At 35.2% G+C, this 17463-nt stretch overlaps 3 protein-coding genes across 4 annotated transcripts; all 3 read left to right on the forward strand.

The window, feature by feature from the left end:
- The first annotated feature begins 865 nt into the window (after positions 1 to 865).
- Positions 866 to 4964, forward strand: LOC105168488 (putative beta-1,4-xylosyltransferase IRX10). The gene is made up of 4 exons (XM_011088591.3): positions 866 to 1198; positions 2788 to 3176; positions 3744 to 3985; positions 4264 to 4964. The coding sequence occupies exons 1-4, from the start codon at positions 1096 to 1098 to the stop codon at positions 4775 to 4777; spliced, it is 1248 nt and encodes a 415-aa protein (XP_011086893.1). The 5' UTR covers positions 866 to 1095; the 3' UTR covers positions 4778 to 4964.
- A 3985-nt stretch (positions 4965 to 8949) lies between these two features.
- TRA2 (Aldolase-type TIM barrel family protein) lies at positions 8950 to 12140 on the forward strand. The gene is made up of 7 exons (XM_011088592.3): positions 8950 to 9382; positions 9692 to 9863; positions 10013 to 10062; positions 10545 to 10845; positions 11121 to 11309; positions 11395 to 11577; positions 11726 to 12140. The coding sequence occupies exons 1-7, from the start codon at positions 9192 to 9194 to the stop codon at positions 11969 to 11971; spliced, it is 1332 nt and encodes a 443-aa protein (XP_011086894.1). The 5' UTR covers positions 8950 to 9191; the 3' UTR covers positions 11972 to 12140.
- Positions 12141 to 13608: 1468 nt separating this feature from the next.
- On the forward strand, positions 13609 to 17035 carry LOC105168490 (FKBP-like peptidyl-prolyl cis-trans isomerase family protein). Of its 2 annotated transcripts, XM_011088593.3 has the most exons (9): positions 13612 to 13827; positions 13966 to 14100; positions 14923 to 15008; positions 15098 to 15148; positions 15441 to 15521; positions 15622 to 15666; positions 16258 to 16313; positions 16586 to 16661; positions 16757 to 17035. In XM_011088593.3, the coding sequence occupies exons 1-9, from the start codon at positions 13689 to 13691 to the stop codon at positions 16859 to 16861; spliced, it is 774 nt and encodes a 257-aa protein (XP_011086895.1). In that variant the 5' UTR covers positions 13612 to 13688; the 3' UTR covers positions 16862 to 17035. The 2 variants fall into 2 exon arrangements, with proteins under 2 accessions (XP_088739404.1, XP_011086895.1); XM_088883278.1 differs by lacking the exon at positions 15441 to 15521 and having other exon boundaries at positions 13609 to 13827.
- The last annotated feature ends 428 nt before the right edge of the window (positions 17036 to 17463 follow it).

Consider the following 17463-nt stretch of genomic DNA (forward strand, 5'->3'; position numbering starts at 1 on the left):
TGCTAAAATGTGAAGTCTGTAATGCTTTACGCATTTGATCATTCATGGATGATTTTGCGATGCCTTTTAGAAGAGAAAACATGGTTAGGTGTTATGAATTATTTTATTTTCATATTGAGATTTATATAGTATAAGTTTCATTCATCATGCATCAATATATTTAATTGGCTATAATAGTTTTAAGTGCAATGAATTAATGTAAACATGTATATTTAAGTAAATTCAATGAATTGATACATGCGTCTATCAATATAATAGTTAATTGTATACAATGAATTGATATTATACATGAGTATATTTATTTAGTTACAAAGAATTGATTGATGCATGAATATAATCAATGAAACATATATGAATTCATTTATTTTCAATACATATGCACTAAATTTGCTGAATTTAAAAAGTCTCTCTTTTAATTAATAAAATATTAATTTATTGATAAATTAATATCTCTCTAAATTAATAAAATTTCATAGTCCCAAGGTTATTAATTTATAGAGGTTTTACTGTATATGTATTCATCCTTATAATAGTAGTTTTGTCAGAGAAGATTTTTTTTTACCTGTAATGAATTAGTAATAAGTCAATTGACGATAAATATTTATTTATTTTTGCTAATATGAATAAATTCGATTAATTTTGACTAATAAAAAAATTTATTTATTAGACTGAAATAAACATAGGAGTACTTGATTTAATATTCCAAACTATAAAAAATTTATGTGCAATACACTAAACCTCGAAAAAAACAATGTAATTATTCTTTCAAAAAAATATCATTGTGAGTGGAGGGTATTTTAGTTAATACATACCAAACTAATTACTCTAACCTCGCACTTACCAAACAGCAAAGATTACTGTTTCCTGCGATTGTTTGGCAAAACAAAACAACACATGAAAAGTCTGTTTAAAATTAGTGAAAAGAAAGATTGATATTTTTCCAAGTAAGTGCAGTCTTAAATGGCAAGAAAAAAAGCAAGAAGGTAACTTTTCACCAAGATGTTAGTACGACTGCCCAACTGCATGAGGAACCCTCTGCTGATTCTCTTCAAAAGGGCATACTCTCCTTTTTGTGTGGTTCTGAGTTGAGGAAATATGAGGTTTTGCATGTGGGCTGTCCTGCTTCTGCCTTTGTTTCTGGGGAGTTTTGGTGTGGAGGGAATTGAGCACGGTTCTGTACATACTGAGAGGATTTCAGGTAGTCCTTGCCCATTAAGATTTCAGTTATGTGCAGCTGTTCTTGTTCTTATCATGTTTAGTTCTCTTCTGTTTGACAAAATGTCTGTGTGGGTGTACGTGATCACATTGGTTGGTTGGTTTTAGTGTTATTTCTTCGGGTTGATTTTTTTCTTGATTTGGTTGAGATAGTTTTGCGGGAGGCAAATGAGGTGATTCAGTATGTGGGTAAAAAATTATGTAGGAATATTTTGGTTGAATGTGGTGTCATCGGCTTGCCGAAGGAGATTGTGATAATGAGTTGTGTAATTATCCTTGAAAATGATATGGGCTTTGGCCCGTAAATTATCGCATATCTCTGATAAGAAACTTCATTGCTTGCATTTTGACCAACCAAGAATGTAACTCGGTGAGGTGAATAAAAATGATGGTTTAATATTGAGAAATTACTGAGAGTAAATGAACAATGAGTTACCCTTGTAGCATATGACAATTTGATTCAATCACTGAAGTAAATTTGTTGACGTGTTCAAATTCTGCAACCTCGAATTGTTTGACCCATGAGCTCATAATTTGATTACATCAGAGGACCGGGGATTGTGAAGTTACGAATTACATTATTTAGAATAGTTGTTGAATCTTGCCAGAGGGGGATGATTGTGTTTGATAACCAAGATTCAACAATTTAGAAGTCCTAGTGGACCAGTATACACATTGTTAGGATCTGGTGGGTGTAGCACATCTGAGTCATTGTAGCTTAATGTAAGTGAATGTCAGTTTCTGCTGCTGTTGATGGAGAGGACTGGTGATCCCCTACCTAAGCAATCCCACAATGGATAGAGAGTCAGTATGGGAAACTCTCACTTTAATTAGTGAAAAAATTTGGTGTAATTACCAACTGTATGAAGGAGATGGACTGATAAGGCTGGATTGCTCCTGCGCACTTGGTTGCAAAAAGATGTCAAAGGTGAAATAGGACAAGTCTTTCTAGGGCTTGAAACCTATAAGTAATCTGCAGTACATAATTATAATGAATCTGTCTTTACACTATTGGCACTTTACCTTGTTATCAACTTTTATTGATTAGACCATGTGCGAAAGAGAAGATCTCATTATGTTTATTGCATTAGGGGAAGTGCACACTTTTATAAGGTGTTGCCCTTTTGGTTTGAGGGTTCTCTTCTTTGCATTGAATTTATCACATGCTTGTTACCAGTTGATATTGCTCATGAGACTAAACCCCTATTATTGTCATTTTGTATTTACATAGTAGTGGTAAGGTGCCTGGTCAAAATATTTGGTAAAAAGCTGTTAGCAATGGCAGGATTTCTGGATTGAAATGTTGAAGCAAGGTATTGTATTAATATACAGTACGCTGTATCTATATATTGCAAGAAATCTAATGAATCATTGAGCCTCTTTTCTTACATTTGTCAATCTCAACAATGCTCCATATCTTTTTGGAACTTGGAACCCCATCACTTCTTCCGAGTTTCTTGGTCACTGAAGCTTGATGCTTGGAGTGGAGTAGTCAGATAGTATTTTGTTTTCAACAACAAAAACTTTGACAATGCAATTAAGTTCTTATCGTACATGTGTTGTGTAAATTAGGTAGTGCTGGTGATGTCCTTGAGGATAATCCAGTTGGAAGGCTGAAAGTTTATGTATATGAGCTTCCAAGCAAATACAACAAGAAGATACTGCAGAAAGATCCTCGCTGCCTAACACACATGTTTGCTGCTGAGATATTTATGCACCAATTTCTCTTATCCAGCCCTGTTCGTACTCTCAATCCAAAAGAAGCAGATTGGTTTTATACACCTGTTTACTCCACCTGTGACCTTGCACCTAATGGGTTGCCATTGCCTTTCAAATCTCCAAGGATGATGAGAAGTGCAATACAGCTCATCTCAACAAAATGGCCCTACTGGAACAGGACAGAAGGAGCAGATCACTTCTTTCTCGTTCCCCATGATTTTGGAGCTTGCTTTCATTATCAAGTAAGCTCTTCTTTTTTAATATCTGGATCCTTTTGGTTGTGTTTTAACTCTACTGGAGCAATTATTACTTGATTAGTTGATCCTCCTTCTTCAGGGCGCGCTGACCAAAATGAGTTATAGAATTTCATCTGATACTGCAAGGCATATGTCTTATAAAAAAATAGTGTTGGCTTTAGTCCGAAAAAGAATTAGACGAGAATAAGTTTTCCACTTTGCATGGCTTGAGGAACTACTTCAAAATCCAAAACTATAATTGACGAACAATAACATGATGCATATACATAAAGAGGAGCAAGATTAATGTGGATTTCTAAGTTCATTATATCACTATTAAGAACCAATCAAAAATCACATTGCGTCAATATGCATGAAATTTTCCCATGTATATAGAAGAATGGTTGCTACCCTCGCATAGATCTATTCTGTTTTTCATCCGTCGAGATCTATGGTTGTGCCCACACCAGGCAGCACCAATAGAACTGTATTGATATTATACTTTCTGAACATCTAGCACTGTTTGCTGACTATCGACAGTATATGATGTTCCAAGGTTTTTGTCTGTTGTAGGAAGAGAAAGCTATAAAAAGAGGCATTCTTCCTTTACTTCAACGCTCTACCTTGGTTCAGACCTTTGGACAACGTAACCATGTCTGTCTAAATGAAGGTTCAATCACAATACCTCCATATGCTCCTCCAGAAAAAATGCAATCTCACTTGATTCCTCCTGACACCCCAAGATCCATCTTTGTCTACTTTCGTGGTTTGTTTTATGATGTAAACAATGACCCTGAAGGCGGTTACTATGCAAGGTAAATTTTTGAGTTGTACTGACGTGCTGAAGTTAGATTCCTGCTTTTATCAATTTGGCATGTCCTAGTACCACACATCGTACTCTATCACTTGGAGGTAAATTGGCAGTCGTAAATGCAGGAAAAATTGAAAAGAAACATGAAAATTAGAGGGAAATATGATAATACTAGTACTTTCGTGAAACATTTCTATAATAGAAGCTGTGTAGCAATGGGATCTATATGGTCGTAATATTATCCGTAGATTTAACTCTGATATACTTGCTTCTCATATACAGAGGTGCCAGGGCATCCATCTGGGAGAACTTTAAGAACAACCCACTTTTCGACATCTCCACAGACCACCCAACCACATATTATGAAGATATGCAGCGAGCCATTTTCTGTTTATGCCCTCTTGGTTGGGCTCCGTGGAGTCCGAGGCTCGTCGAAGCAGTAATTTTTGGGTGCATTCCTGTGATCATAGCAGATGACATAGTTTTACCGTTTGCTGATGCTATTCCATGGGAGCAAATAGGCGTTTTTGTAGATGAGAAGGACGTCCCCTACTTGGACACCATCCTTACATCTATCCCAGTTGAAGTCATTCTAAGGAAGCAGAGATTACTTGCAAATCCTTCGATGAAACAGGCAATGCTATTTCCCCAGCCGGCACAATCAGGAGATGCTTTCCACCAAATCTTAAATGGACTTGCACGCAAACTGCCCCACGACAAGAGAGTATTCTTGAAGCCGGGTGAAAAAGTTCTGAATTGGACTGCAGGACCAGTTGGGGACATGAAGCCTTGGTAAAGAAGCTGAGTTCGTTCCTTGCTAACGTTTTGTCATCATCTAGAGCGCTATGCATTAGTACTATAAAAGCCAACGAGGAATGTAAATTCTTTCTTTCCTTGTAATTTTCTCCATAATACGTAAGTATATTCTACTGTTTGTGAAATTTACGACGTTTAACCTGTTATAATTTTGTACGTTTTCACAACTACTAGGACTTACCGTGCTATAGTATCTTTGGTATTGCCACCATTTCAGTTAAGGGTATAAATTGCCTTAATATACAAAGACATGGCGATGCTTCGATTTGGTTTAAACGGTGAGGATTTAAAGGATTTCCCACGTGTGCATGATGGATCCAACAAAGATAAAGTTTTTTTTTTTATCATCTTATTGGTTACAAGCCTGAGAAGGGAATAACGGCAAAGGAAAGGATGGGAATCATCTTATAAAGAAGGGATAGTTATATTTACACTTGTTGATTAATGATTTATTTATACAAATTATTTTTATATTTTGTATAATTACGAAAATCACTTTTGAACAGCTAAAAAGTAGGATTAGTTTATGCAATAATGTTGACTTTTTTTTGGATTTATGTGGAATTTTTCAAAAAATAGGTGTGATTGATGTAAAATGATATTGACGTTTTTGGTTAGTTTGTATAGATAAACCATAGGTCAGAGGTTGTAGGTGTAATATCCAAATCATTTGTGAACACGGGTTCCAAAGTGTAGTGCAATTGATGTTGCTATCTTTGTTGGTGAGGACAGATCATTTTTTATCAGATGGTTATGAGTTAGATTTTCTTTGCTTATGTGAAGGTTGCATTGGTAATCTGTAAATATCTTTATAAACAAACTATGATTCGTTGCATGTCCTAATCTATAGTGGTACTTGGAGTTGAAACTATTTGATTTTTACGGTAAAACAGCTACCTCCTTTGATATGTAACATAATTATGAATAAATTTTTATTGGTTAAAAAATTACAAATGTCCCTTTAAATGAAAAATAATTGTGTGGCTCTTAAACAGTTAAGTGAAAATGCTACTTTACAGTTTACCTTTGCTGTTTTTTTTAAGGAAAACGTTTGATAAAGTGTAGGAAAATTTGAGAGTGAGTAACATAGATATCCATATGGCATATTACTCGAGAAAAGATATTTTAGAAATTTTAATATGTATATATATATAATTATAATTCACAATATAAAAGCGCATTTTGATTAATTTCACTATAAGAAGTAGATGGAAATCTAATGGATGCTAACGGACTCAACTCGTTGTTAGACGAGCTTTAAAATCAGGAAAAAATTATAATTTTACATACAATAAGAAAGTATTTGTATTAATACAAAACTTCATGTGATCAGGATGCAATTTACCCTAATTTTTATGTAGCAAAATGATTAAAAAAGAGGGGGGAATCTATATTAAGGAATTGGGAAAATTATTCTTTTAGTCAGTTAAGTATGCTCAATATTAATTTTAGTCTGGTATTTATGTCCTTTCAGTTTCATAATGTGATAAAATTTAGTCCGATTTAGAGTTTTGTAGAGAATATTCCAATGAGATTTTGCAAACTAGCTGGAAATTGTCTATGTGGCACGTAAGTTGTTGAACTTTCTGCCACTTACACCGGTACAGTCATGTGTAATGACATGTGGCCACTAATGTTGACTGAATATTATATTAATATATAGAAAAATATATAAAATTTTAAAATTTTTGTAATTTCAAATTGAAAAATTAAATTATAGTTTCAATACAATTATTAATATAATAAATTTATTTTTCAAACTAAATATTTATATGAATAAATATTAATTAATAATAAAAATTATATTTTATTAATTAATTTGAATATATTTTGATTAAATTTATTATCTAGTTTAAAATTATCCAATTACTTTAAACTAAATTAATTACTTTTTATCAAATTAAATAAAATTAAACTATTTAATTGGATGTCGTCACACTGCCATAGAGGAGGACTGCGGTGTCCCGCCTCCCTCACCTCTGTCGTCGCCTACCCCAGTAGAGGGCGAAGTTGTCACCTAGACCAGAAATTGGTCTTGACGCATCAACACACTGAGATTTAGATATTCGGCATTCATACTAACTCAAGGAATAATATTTTCTCATATTATTTTATGTTATTTTAACTTATTTTTCTTTCACTTATCATAAGCTCAAAAACTATTAAGATAGTTATAAGAATTTAATTATAATTTAGAATTGGATAAATTATAATAACTTCCTAAAGGTTTGACATAATTATAAATACCCTATCATTGTTTGAAAAATTACAAACACCCTCCTAATTTTAATGGCGTCTAACAATTAGCCCTCAATTCGTTAGGTTTCTATTCATTTTTTGTGGTGATTTGATCAAAATATCCTTATAAATTAAAAATTATAATTTGTATATTTGTTAGTCAAATGTTTCCAACAGTTAAAAGACTTCAAAATTCTTTAGAGTAAATTGCATTGACGTTCTTTTTGAAATTATGTCTAATTATATAAATATTTTATTTTCTTTGTAAAATTATAAATCCACCCTAGTGCTTGCTCTGAGGATATTGGATGAAGAGTAGCATTATTGAATACTTGGAACATATGTTATTAACTTGAGTGTGAATGTGAATTTATAGGATGGAACATCATATGGATATGATGTTTGCCTAAAAGAGCCATTAGAGTTGTGCATGGTAATGTGGAACGACTACAGTATGATAGTGTATTTAATAATTTTACAAAAAGCATTAGGTGTTTGTTTAATTAGATATAATTCAAGGGGGTTTGAATGTAATTAATTTAATTATTTAGATATATAATAAAAATAAATATGTTAAATAAGAGGTAGCAATTCTTGCTTGTACACTGCCCTAATATATGTATATATATTATATATTCTTGGAAAATAATTAAAATAATTAATTATGTTTTATTCAAAGATTCAGTGCTCCATTCATTTCATGATGACAATAAGTTAGCCCCAATATGAAATATTAAATATTTTTATGCAATTGATTATTATTTGTCAATTCTTGAAAGTATAATAATATTGATTTCAAAGGTGTACGGCGTAGTGGATTTGATTGGACCCAACCCAAAAAGTCCCACCAACCACAGTCAAAAGAATAACAAAATAAAATTACTTAATTGCCCCCAGAAGCTAAGTAATGCATAACCACTTTTTATGATTTTAAAAGTATGATCTAAAGTGATTCATTTTTTTGAGATTGAAAATATATTTGTAATTGTATTGTTGAGCAATTTGTAAGTATCTTGACATATTGTCCAATGCACATGTTCGCCTCATGCTGGTTGCTAATTTTGAAGTAGTTTTATAAGTCAAGTATTGAAGCATACTCTAACTTGTACTGATAATCAAAATTGGGGTTACTTAAATATTGCGGAATCGAAAGTATGCTTACAACTATGTTGTTAAGTAATTTGTATGCACCTTGTATTGTAGTTCCTAGCACGTATCCAGTTCGTGATGGTGATTAAAATAGAGTCACTCAAACTTTTCGAGATTTGAAGTATACTTGTGGCTGTATTAGGAGGTAATTTATAAGTACTGATATAAGCCACTTACAATTCTGATGATATACTCTAGCTCATACTTATAATCATGACCAAAATCACCCAAATTTTTGGAATTGAAAGTATGCTTAAGACTGTGCTGGATAAACTATAAGTACCATTATAAGTAATTTATAATTAAAAAAATACGTTACAATCCGTTATAATAATCAACATTGAAGTTCCTTAAATTGGGAAGTATGTTTGTTTAGGGGGATCGAATTTTCTGTTGCAAACCGTATTTTATCTTCTATTTTGTTCTACAGACATATATTATGTGTATATTTTTTTAAAAAAAGAATATAATAATATTCTTATATATATATATTAAATAAAATAAAAAATAAAATATGATATGCAGAAAATGAAATTGGAATTGAGGGTGACATCACAGGTTGGGAAGCATCTCATACATAGACTCCTATTAAATATAATACTCACCAAACTTGGAAAGCTCTTTTATTTTTGGAGAAGCAATGGGGTGTTGCAAGTATTTAAAAGAAATAAAACAGACCTCGCCCCACATGCTTTTCTTATATATTAATGAATAAATAGATTGGTGAATACCAAAAAAATTCACCTACTACACACCAAACACAATGCTGGTGTGCCCCTAGTTTCGAGTATTACCGGCCTTTCCCCCCCATATACAGCCAGGTCAACACCCAAACTACCATTCCAACAACCCTTCATCTCTTGTTTAATTGCTTCTTTCGCTCTACATTTACAACCCTAAACCCCACCCTACACGCCTCTTTCATCTTCTTTTCTAATCTCTCTACCAATAATCACCGCCAGCTCACGGGTGATATTTGACCTTGTTGTAATCGAAATTAATCGCCCATGGCTTCAATCTCCAAGCTCTCAACCCCCAACTTTGCTCCTTCTGTGTCTGATTTCAGTGCCAGCAGTAGATCTTCACAGCATGCCGTGTGCTGTGTTGATCTCAGCAAAAGACCAGCCGCCTCCCGTAACCTGCTTTCCTCTTCAAAGTTGAGCCTGCGCAGCAACCACCCCGTCAGGGTTTCTTTGGTGTAAGCATATATTCTTCTTTACCGCGTTTGTTGTTGTTGTAGTTGTTGTTTGGTGGGTTTTCTGTTGCGGGTTGTTTAGAAGATGTATTAGAAAAAAGGTTTGTGGGTTGTTGCTGTTTAAAGATTCAGTCCTTGTGTTGTTTAATTGAAGTTTGTCGGAGGTTATTTTATGGAAGCTCGATTTTAGGTATTTTCTATCTATTAGATTTTTTTGAAGCGATAATTGTGTATGAAGATGTAGGGTTCATGGAAGTTGAACTATGTGAACTTCTTCATTTGCCTGGTCCTAATTTTTAAGTTACTGATCAGTGTGAGATGCTCTAAAGTTGATGGAAATGGAAGCAGTGTCAAGAGAACCACTCTTCACGATCTCTATGAGAAGGAAGGGCAAAGCCCATGGTATGATAATCTATGCCGCCCTGTTACGGATCTTATTCCTTTGATAGAAAGTGGAGTCAGAGGTGTAACCAGCAACCCGGCGGTAAATTGCCCTCTTCCCTTATCAGTGCCACATCCTAATAAATCTTGATTCTAATATTTTCACGATTTAGGAACAAACAGAAAATGCTGCATGTACCAGTTTACTTTGGCTTTCATCAGTCTAACAACTCTTGGTATTTATAATTGCAGATTTTCCAGAAGGCAATATCGACTTCAAGTGCATACAATGATCAATTCAGGTAAAAGACATGATAGTTCAAGTATGTTCTGGTGTATTGGTGAGAGCTGCTTCAAATGTTTCTAAGTGCTTCTTGGTAGCAGAATGACTGAATTTTTTTCCCCTCTATAATTGTATTTAGTAGGAAAATTGGAAAAATTATGCGTCAAGACATTTTTATTTTAATGAAGCTACTAAAAAAGGGTTTTTTGGAGGCACAATGTGATGTTGGAGTGGTAGGATAGTTTGACTGGTGAATATGGTGTGCTATCTTTGTCGTGGCAGTTGTTGTGTCTTTGTTTTAGTAAGTCATTTCACCTAATCCTATTACTTGTTTTTTGTCTTATCAAAAGTATTATTTGGTCATTATCAACGTATTGATAGACCTTTTATAGTTTTATCATGATTCTATGACAATGAAGTTACCATACAATTTATGGGTTCTGAGAAGAGGACCTGAAAGAAGTCTGTCCAGCTTATGTTTGTCCATACATATAACTGCAGGGAACTTGTGCAATCTGGAAAAGACATAGAAAGTGCATACTGGGAACTCGTTGTAAAGGATATTCAAGATGCGTGCAAACTTTTTGAGCCAATTTATGATCAAACTGATGGGGCTGATGGATATGTCTCTGTCGAAGTTTCACCCAAACTTGCTGATGATACTGAAAATACAATTGAGGCTGCAAAATGGCTCCATCAATGGGTTGATCGCCCTAATGTCTACATAAAGATTCCTGCTACAGCTCCATGCATCCCTTCAATCAAGGAAGTAATTGCAAGAGGAATAAGTGTTAATGTTACGGTGAGTTTGTTCTGCACATTTCTTTTACGGGATTGATGAGATCTAAAGGAGGTAATGTTTGGGTGTCAATGAATAATGTAAAAACATATCAACTTAGTTACAAACTGTGGGCAATTCTTTTACTGGTCCATGTAATCCATTGACTCCGAGGTTCTTATTGTCAACATCAGTCGATCTACATCTAGTGGGAGGGATTCAGGCTCTTGTGTCTCATGCTTTTTAAGTAATAGCAATTTTAGTTTTAGTACTGATACTGATATTATGGCTATGTGCAGCTTATTTTCTCCCTTGCGAGATATGAAGCAGTCATTGATGCTTACCTGGATGGTCTTGAGGCATCTGGGCTCAGTGATCTCTCGAGAGTCACAAGTGTTGCTTCCTTCTTTGTTAGTAGAGTGGATACCCTTGTTGACAAACTGCTTGAGAAAATTGGAACACCTGAGGCACTAGATCTCCGGGGCAAGGTAAAACGATTATGCATCAATACTTCACAAGTAACACTAAATTCCACAAAGAACTCCACTCATACTGGCTAAGTTTCTTTCACAGGCAGCAAATGCTCAAGCAGCTCTGGCTTACCAGCTTTACCAGAAGAAATTCTCTGGTCCAAGATGGGAGGCTCTGGTGAAGAAAGGAGCCAAGAAGCAAAGACTTCTGTGGGCCTCAACTAGTGTCAAGAATCCAGCTTATCCCGATACTCTATATGTGGCTCCTCTTATTGGACCTGACACGGTGAGCCATCTTATCTTTGTTTTTCGTCTTATTTAGCACTCATGGCCCACGAAACGGCAGAATTTTTCAATCATCTCAAACCAACCAAACACGTAGCCATTCATATTTACTAACATCCATCTATTTTTTATCTCTCGTTATGTTGTAGGTTTCCACCATGCCTGACCAAGCACTCCAAGCATTTGTTGACCACGGCAAAGTTGCAAGGACGATTGATTCAAACGTGTCGGAAGCTGAAGGTATTTACAGTGCCCTTGAGAAGTTGGGCATTGACTGGAGCTACGTTGGCTCACAACTTGAGCTGGAAGGAGTCGAGTCCTTCAAGAAGAGTTTCGATAGCTTGCTCGACAGTCTGCAAGAGAAGGCGAATTCGCTTAAGCTAGTCAGCCTGTGAACCATATGAATCTTTTGGTTGCTAGAATGGGTGAGAGCTAATAAAGCGACTGGGTTTCCGGTCCTTGGTGTAAAGCCAGTTGTGGTGGGTGTTGCTTAAAAATATTGTGGTTTATGATTAACGTTTGTGTTTATCTATGAGAACATTCAATGGTTTCGTTGTGCAGAAATGCATCTGTTAAGGCCTATAAAATAGAAATAACCTGGCCCATCACGACTTTTATTGGATCTGGGACCCGACCCACCTCCAACTTGGAACTCGATGGGTTGGACATATTTGAACTATCACTTGTTTATAATTTTAAAAATATTTAAAAGATATTATATCATTTTAACTAATACAATAATTACTTCGAAAATATGAGAAATAATGTTATTGGCAAACATGGAGCAACTAGTTTTTAGGAGGTTTCAGTACCTCATATTATTTTTTTTCCTAGTGAAAAGCGATGAGATTGTACTAACCTAACGAACAAAATAAAAGAAAGATTTTAACCCAAATTGGGTTTGTTTGTAGCTAATATAATTATATAATAAGTGTAATATATTTATAGTGCGATTGGTTTATAATTCAGATAATTCTGTGATTGGTTTGATTCGAATAAATCTTATTTCTTTCAAAGTAGAGTTCACACAGCGAGACAAAGTACCAAAACACAAAAAAAGAACACTAGTAAACACTGATAAGAACAGCAACAAAACAAGTGCCAATAACGACTCTTATAAGACAACCATGCAAACCAACATCGCACTCTTTGGCGACTTGGAACTAACTGATAATCAGGTAGCAAGGCCCAAGAATCACTCGGCACTTGCAGTGGCCCCTGCCACTGATTCTCCATCAACCCCTAATTCCGATGTTGCCGCAAAGACCAGCCATGAAAAACCGACACCCATCGCCTGAACGCCATTCACCAAACTTATGCAACCAATCAAAGATAATATACTAAGAAATATTTGAAAGAGCCCGTAACTGTCGTTCACTCTAACACAACATGCTTGATACAGACGGGGCATTTAGAATCTCGTCGGCCCAAATTCTCCAGTGTTGTAAATTTTCATATTAATAAAGCCAAATTGGTTAAAGGGTGTTATTTTGTGCGACCATTAGACCCAATATTTTTCCACCCCTTGAAGAAGAAGCTTTCATCATATTTTTGTTATTCCTACTCTCTATTTGTTCTATTTCTTGCTATTCTGCAAATTTTCAGTTGTTTAGGAGCTAAAATAACAGGATGCATGTTTCATCCAACCACAAAACTCTTTTTGAGTTATCATGAGTGTGTAATGTGTAATTTAGACAAAAAGACTTTGAGAAAAAATCATATTCTTTTGGTCCTATATATTAGTGTTTTTTTCAATTTAGTCTCATTTATTATGATTTTTTCACATTACATTCATAAGTTGAAAATATTTTCAATTTTAGTCCACGTTTATTTTCTGTCCAATAATTAATGATGATGCACGTAAGATTGCTAACGATTCCGTTAATTATTGGGCGAAAAATATGTGTGGAATTAAAATTGAAAAACTTTCCCTCACACATGGAACAAAAAATTGAGATTCTTACACTAAAAAGGCAAAAATGAACCATTTAAAAGCAAAGGGTAGAATTGGCATTTGAGATGGCAATCGCTTTAAGGAAAAGCTGAGGCCGTTATCTTCCCGCGAAGAACCAACTCCACCTCTAATCAGACACCAGAAACTTCTCTCTGAAAATGATGGCGTCAATCTCAGCAATAGGATCTCTTCCTAAGCGTTTTCCGGCGAACACGGCTGCCATAGGTTTGACGGCGCCGCCACTTCCGGCCCTGCACATTGTGTGTCAAAGTTCCACCGAGTCATCAACGTCTTTTGGTCTGTCCACCGTTGTCTTTTGCTTTCTTCCTTAATTCTGGTTTTTAAGGTATTGTTTTTTATGTACTTGAATTCTAATTGGTTGCAATTTCCCTTTGGTATGTGCAAAATTGTTGCTCTTTTTTCACTGAATTGAAGAGGGAAGTGGAAGCTTGGAGCATAGGCCGCTGATTGATCGGAGACAGATTGTGGTGTCCTCGATAGGATTATTGGCGGTGGAAATTTTCAATTGTCAAAGGGCTGAAACTTCCAATGCATCTGAATATGTCGACAGTAATTTCCACGGCTTTTTCTGCATTAAGTTTTTGTACTTTTCGCTATAGCTGTTTCTCCTATTAATCGTCTGTATGTATGTTTTTATTTATTTATTTTTAGTTTCGTTTTATGTTCTCGTGCCATGGTTTGGGAATAAAAATTCAAGAGAACTTGCAGTAAAATTAAATGAACTTGGAGAATGAAAACAACTCATGTTCACCAGGGCATTAGGATGTTGAAGTCCCAACGGGGATCCTGTTCACCTTCACAAATAATGAAGGTTTAGCTGATGGAAGTATGAGACAAGTATGAAGTTGATATAAACAATATTGTTTAATCCTCTCTTGCATAAGTCATGTTTTTCTATTGGGTCATCTGAAGTGCCAAAACAGTATCCAGGCTCTAGCTATTACTGGGTTTGAGGGATGAGTTGTGTTGTTCTCAACAAAAAACAGATTTATCTATCTTGCAAATGAATTATGAATTAGAATCAGTGCCAGTGGGATTATATCACGTATGTGATTGTTGATCAAGATTTAATGATAGCTTCTTATAGAATGTCTACCATGATCTACAAGAGACTTTAGTTGCTCCTTTTTTGAGTATTTATGCATAAGGTTTTAACTGAAATTAATGTATAGTGGATAGGTTATGACGCAGAGCACAAGCAGGTTTTAACTATTGGGTGGTCATACATCGACCTAATGTTGCTGGCAGTATATGCTTCTTATTTTAAGGATAGTGGAATATACTTTTGGGTTCTTTGAATAATTATCTCATGATTATGTGCAGCTTAGTAGCTTTGAAGACTAATTGTAGGCTCACTGTTTGAGCATACAGTGCCAGCACTGCGAGGAAAAGATTATGGGAAGACAAAGATGCGGTATCCTGATTATACTGAAACAAATTCAGGTCTCCAGTATAAGGTCACCTTTGGAAGCATACTGTGGTAATAGTTTGTACATCTTCCTGCTGAAAATTCGAGTTCTAAATGCCAAACACGTAAAAATTGCAGGACTTGCGAGTAGGTAGTGGCCCCACTCCAAGGATAGGAGAAACAGTAGTGGTAAGGCCGTAATCTATATGGTTGAACAGTTTGAAGTTTTCTTCAGTAGAAAGTCATGGAAAAATGTTAGTTAGCAAATCTATTTTCGTTTCACTAAATTTGCTAAATTGGAAATTGATGGTTGTAAAATCAATATTTTTTTGAGATGTTAGGCTGTTGAAGATCATTTCTTTTGAATAGCACAGATAAAAAACGATACAGATAAAAAGGCAAGTGTATCATTTTTCTTCATGCAGCATTGTCTAGGAAAATGAAAAAAATGTGAGGTCAACCTAACAAACAATGCATTTAGGTCGATTGGGATGGTTACACCATTGGATATTATGGCCGGATATTTGAAGCTCGCAATAAGACAAAGGGTGGCTCTTTCGTGGTATTTTCCTTTTGCCATTACATATTGAGTGCCGTTATCACTTGGTTCATTTTTGTTTTACTTTTCTTCTTTATGCTTGTAATTTTGTTTTCTTATGCAGGGTGATGATAAAGACTTCTACAAATTCAGACTAGGGTCTCAAGAGGTAGGAAATCATTCTTAACTAAAAACTGTTTGTTGCAAAGACAGAGAGTTGTGGTGGATGGATTTTCCATGCTGTCCTGCTTCAGTAAATCATCTTCACAGGGTCATGTTTACATCTCAGCCATGCTATACATTTTTCTTTATTTTCCATTTTTGAATATTTTTTAAATATATTTATGAGGACATGTCTTGTGTAGCTTGCTTTAGAACTATGCTTTTAGCATAATAAATAATTTGAGCTAGCATGCAAGTCATGACTATCAGTAAGAAGTGTATCTAATCTTGGGGAGTACACTAGTGGGCTTTTTCATTGATCCAAAGTCCTTGACTAGTAAATCTCATCTCTCTTTTCTATGAATCTCTTCTTTGAGGGGAGAAGAATAAAATAAAGGAACTTATCCTTCCTGGATGACTTTGGTTATTCTAGCTTGTATTCTCTTGTAGAAGTTGGGTGGTGTAGGTTCTTAGTTGGTGCCTCTCGCATAATTTTCACTCCATTAGAACGGTGGGGCAGGTGTATTGGCTTCACTGTTGTTATGATTAGGCATGCTGTGGAGGTCTGTAATGACACTACGTATATGGATATATTCAGGTTATACCTGCATTTGAGGAAGCTGTATCAAGCATGGCTCTTGGTGGTATAAGAAGGTGATATATCTTTTATTCCTCCTCCCCATTTCAACCTCTGTTAGTATCTTACTGATGGCACAACCAGAAGAATTATGCTGGTATTTAGTCTATGAACAGTTTGAAGTAATTATATATTAGAAGTATCCAGAAACATGTATTAAGTATCTTTTGGTAAGTGAATGTTAGAACAACATCAGAGAACAATAAACTCAGAACTGGACACTCTTAGCAGTTATAGTTTGCATGTTACTCCACAAAGACTATTTGACAGTTCCTCGGCTATATTCCAGGATTATTGTTCCTCCTGAACTGGGATATCCTGATAATGACTCCAACAAGAAGGGTCCAAGGCCAACAACATTTTCGGTACTCTTTTCATTCTATTTCACACTACTGCAGTAAATCTGTAGTTGGTACAATGTTTAATCATGAAAGTGGATTTATTCACGTCTTCCTCCCAGGGTCAAAGAGCTCTGGATTTTGTGCTGAGGAACAAAGGATTAATCGATAAAACTCTCCTCTTTGATATTGAGCTCCTAAAAATCGTACCAAATGGAAGAGGGTAAATTGCTTTTCTCCATTGTCCGAGGATCCAGCTTAATCATAATGAGATATTCAGATGTTATCCCATCCTTACCCGGTACTAAAATGTCTGGAGTCGAAGCCATCCGATGACAAACTGTAAGGCTTTTGAAACTTAGATGTTATTATGCTATATTGTTTCCACCTTTACTTAACAACGTTGTGATGGCACGTTCTTTCGCTAGATGTAATGTGGATATCAGAAATAATCCTAACAACTATTACAAAGATTTTGGAGTACACAACTCCTTAATAGTTACAGGCCAAAATTACAGATGAATGAATAATCAGTAAGATAAAATAGCAGAAAACGATTTAAATGAATCGGCTCAGAAACTTGCCAGAACCAAGTAAAGGGAATATCGGTCACTATGAGTACCGTTCCCGCACGTCGCCGACCCACGGCAACACCACTTAACCAGAGATCACAACCACACACCAAAAACACTCGATTTTGTTATCTCACGTCGGTCACAAAGACTGTTTCTCAGCAATTTCACAAAGAGTATAACACAAGGAGGTATTTCACTGTTTTTCACCGGTGCCACACAAAGGAAGGAGATACCCCTTTAAATAGGGACTAGAG

Source organism: Sesamum indicum, linkage group LG8 (assembly GCF_026168435.1).
Source record: "Sesamum indicum cultivar Baizhima isolate 11 linkage group LG8, ASM2616843v1, whole genome shotgun sequence".
NCBI lineage: Eukaryota > Viridiplantae > Streptophyta > Magnoliopsida > Lamiales > Pedaliaceae > Sesamum > Sesamum indicum.

Excerpts from the sequence above, each read along its gene's own strand:
- TRA2 (XM_011088592.3), top strand. The coding sequence starts at position 9,192 with ATGGCTTCAATCTCCAAGCTCTCAACCCCCAACTTTGCTCCTTCTGTG. Across the intron at positions 9,383-9,691 it reads CCCGTCAGGGTTTCTTTGGT|TGTGAGATGCTCTAAAGTTG; the intron begins GTAAGCATATAT and ends GTTACTGATCAG. Across the intron at positions 11,578-11,725 it reads CTCTTATTGGACCTGACACG|GTTTCCACCATGCCTGACCA; the intron begins GTGAGCCATCTT and ends GTTATGTTGTAG.
- LOC105168488 (XM_011088591.3), top strand. The coding sequence starts at position 1,096 with ATGAGGTTTTGCATGTGGGCTGTCCTGCTTCTGCCTTTGTTTCTGGGG. Across the intron at positions 1,199-2,787 it reads ACATACTGAGAGGATTTCAG|GTAGTGCTGGTGATGTCCTT; the intron begins GTAGTCCTTGCC and ends TGTGTAAATTAG. Across the intron at positions 3,986-4,263 it reads GAAGGCGGTTACTATGCAAG|AGGTGCCAGGGCATCCATCT; the intron begins GTAAATTTTTGA and ends TCTCATATACAG.
- LOC105168490 (XM_011088593.3), top strand. The coding sequence starts at position 13,689 with ATGATGGCGTCAATCTCAGCAATAGGATCTCTTCCTAAGCGTTTTCCG. Across the intron at positions 15,522-15,621 it reads CAAAGGGTGGCTCTTTCGTG|GGTGATGATAAAGACTTCTA; the intron begins GTATTTTCCTTT and ends TTTCTTATGCAG. Across the intron at positions 15,667-16,257 it reads TCAGACTAGGGTCTCAAGAG|GTTATACCTGCATTTGAGGA; the intron begins GTAGGAAATCAT and ends GGATATATTCAG.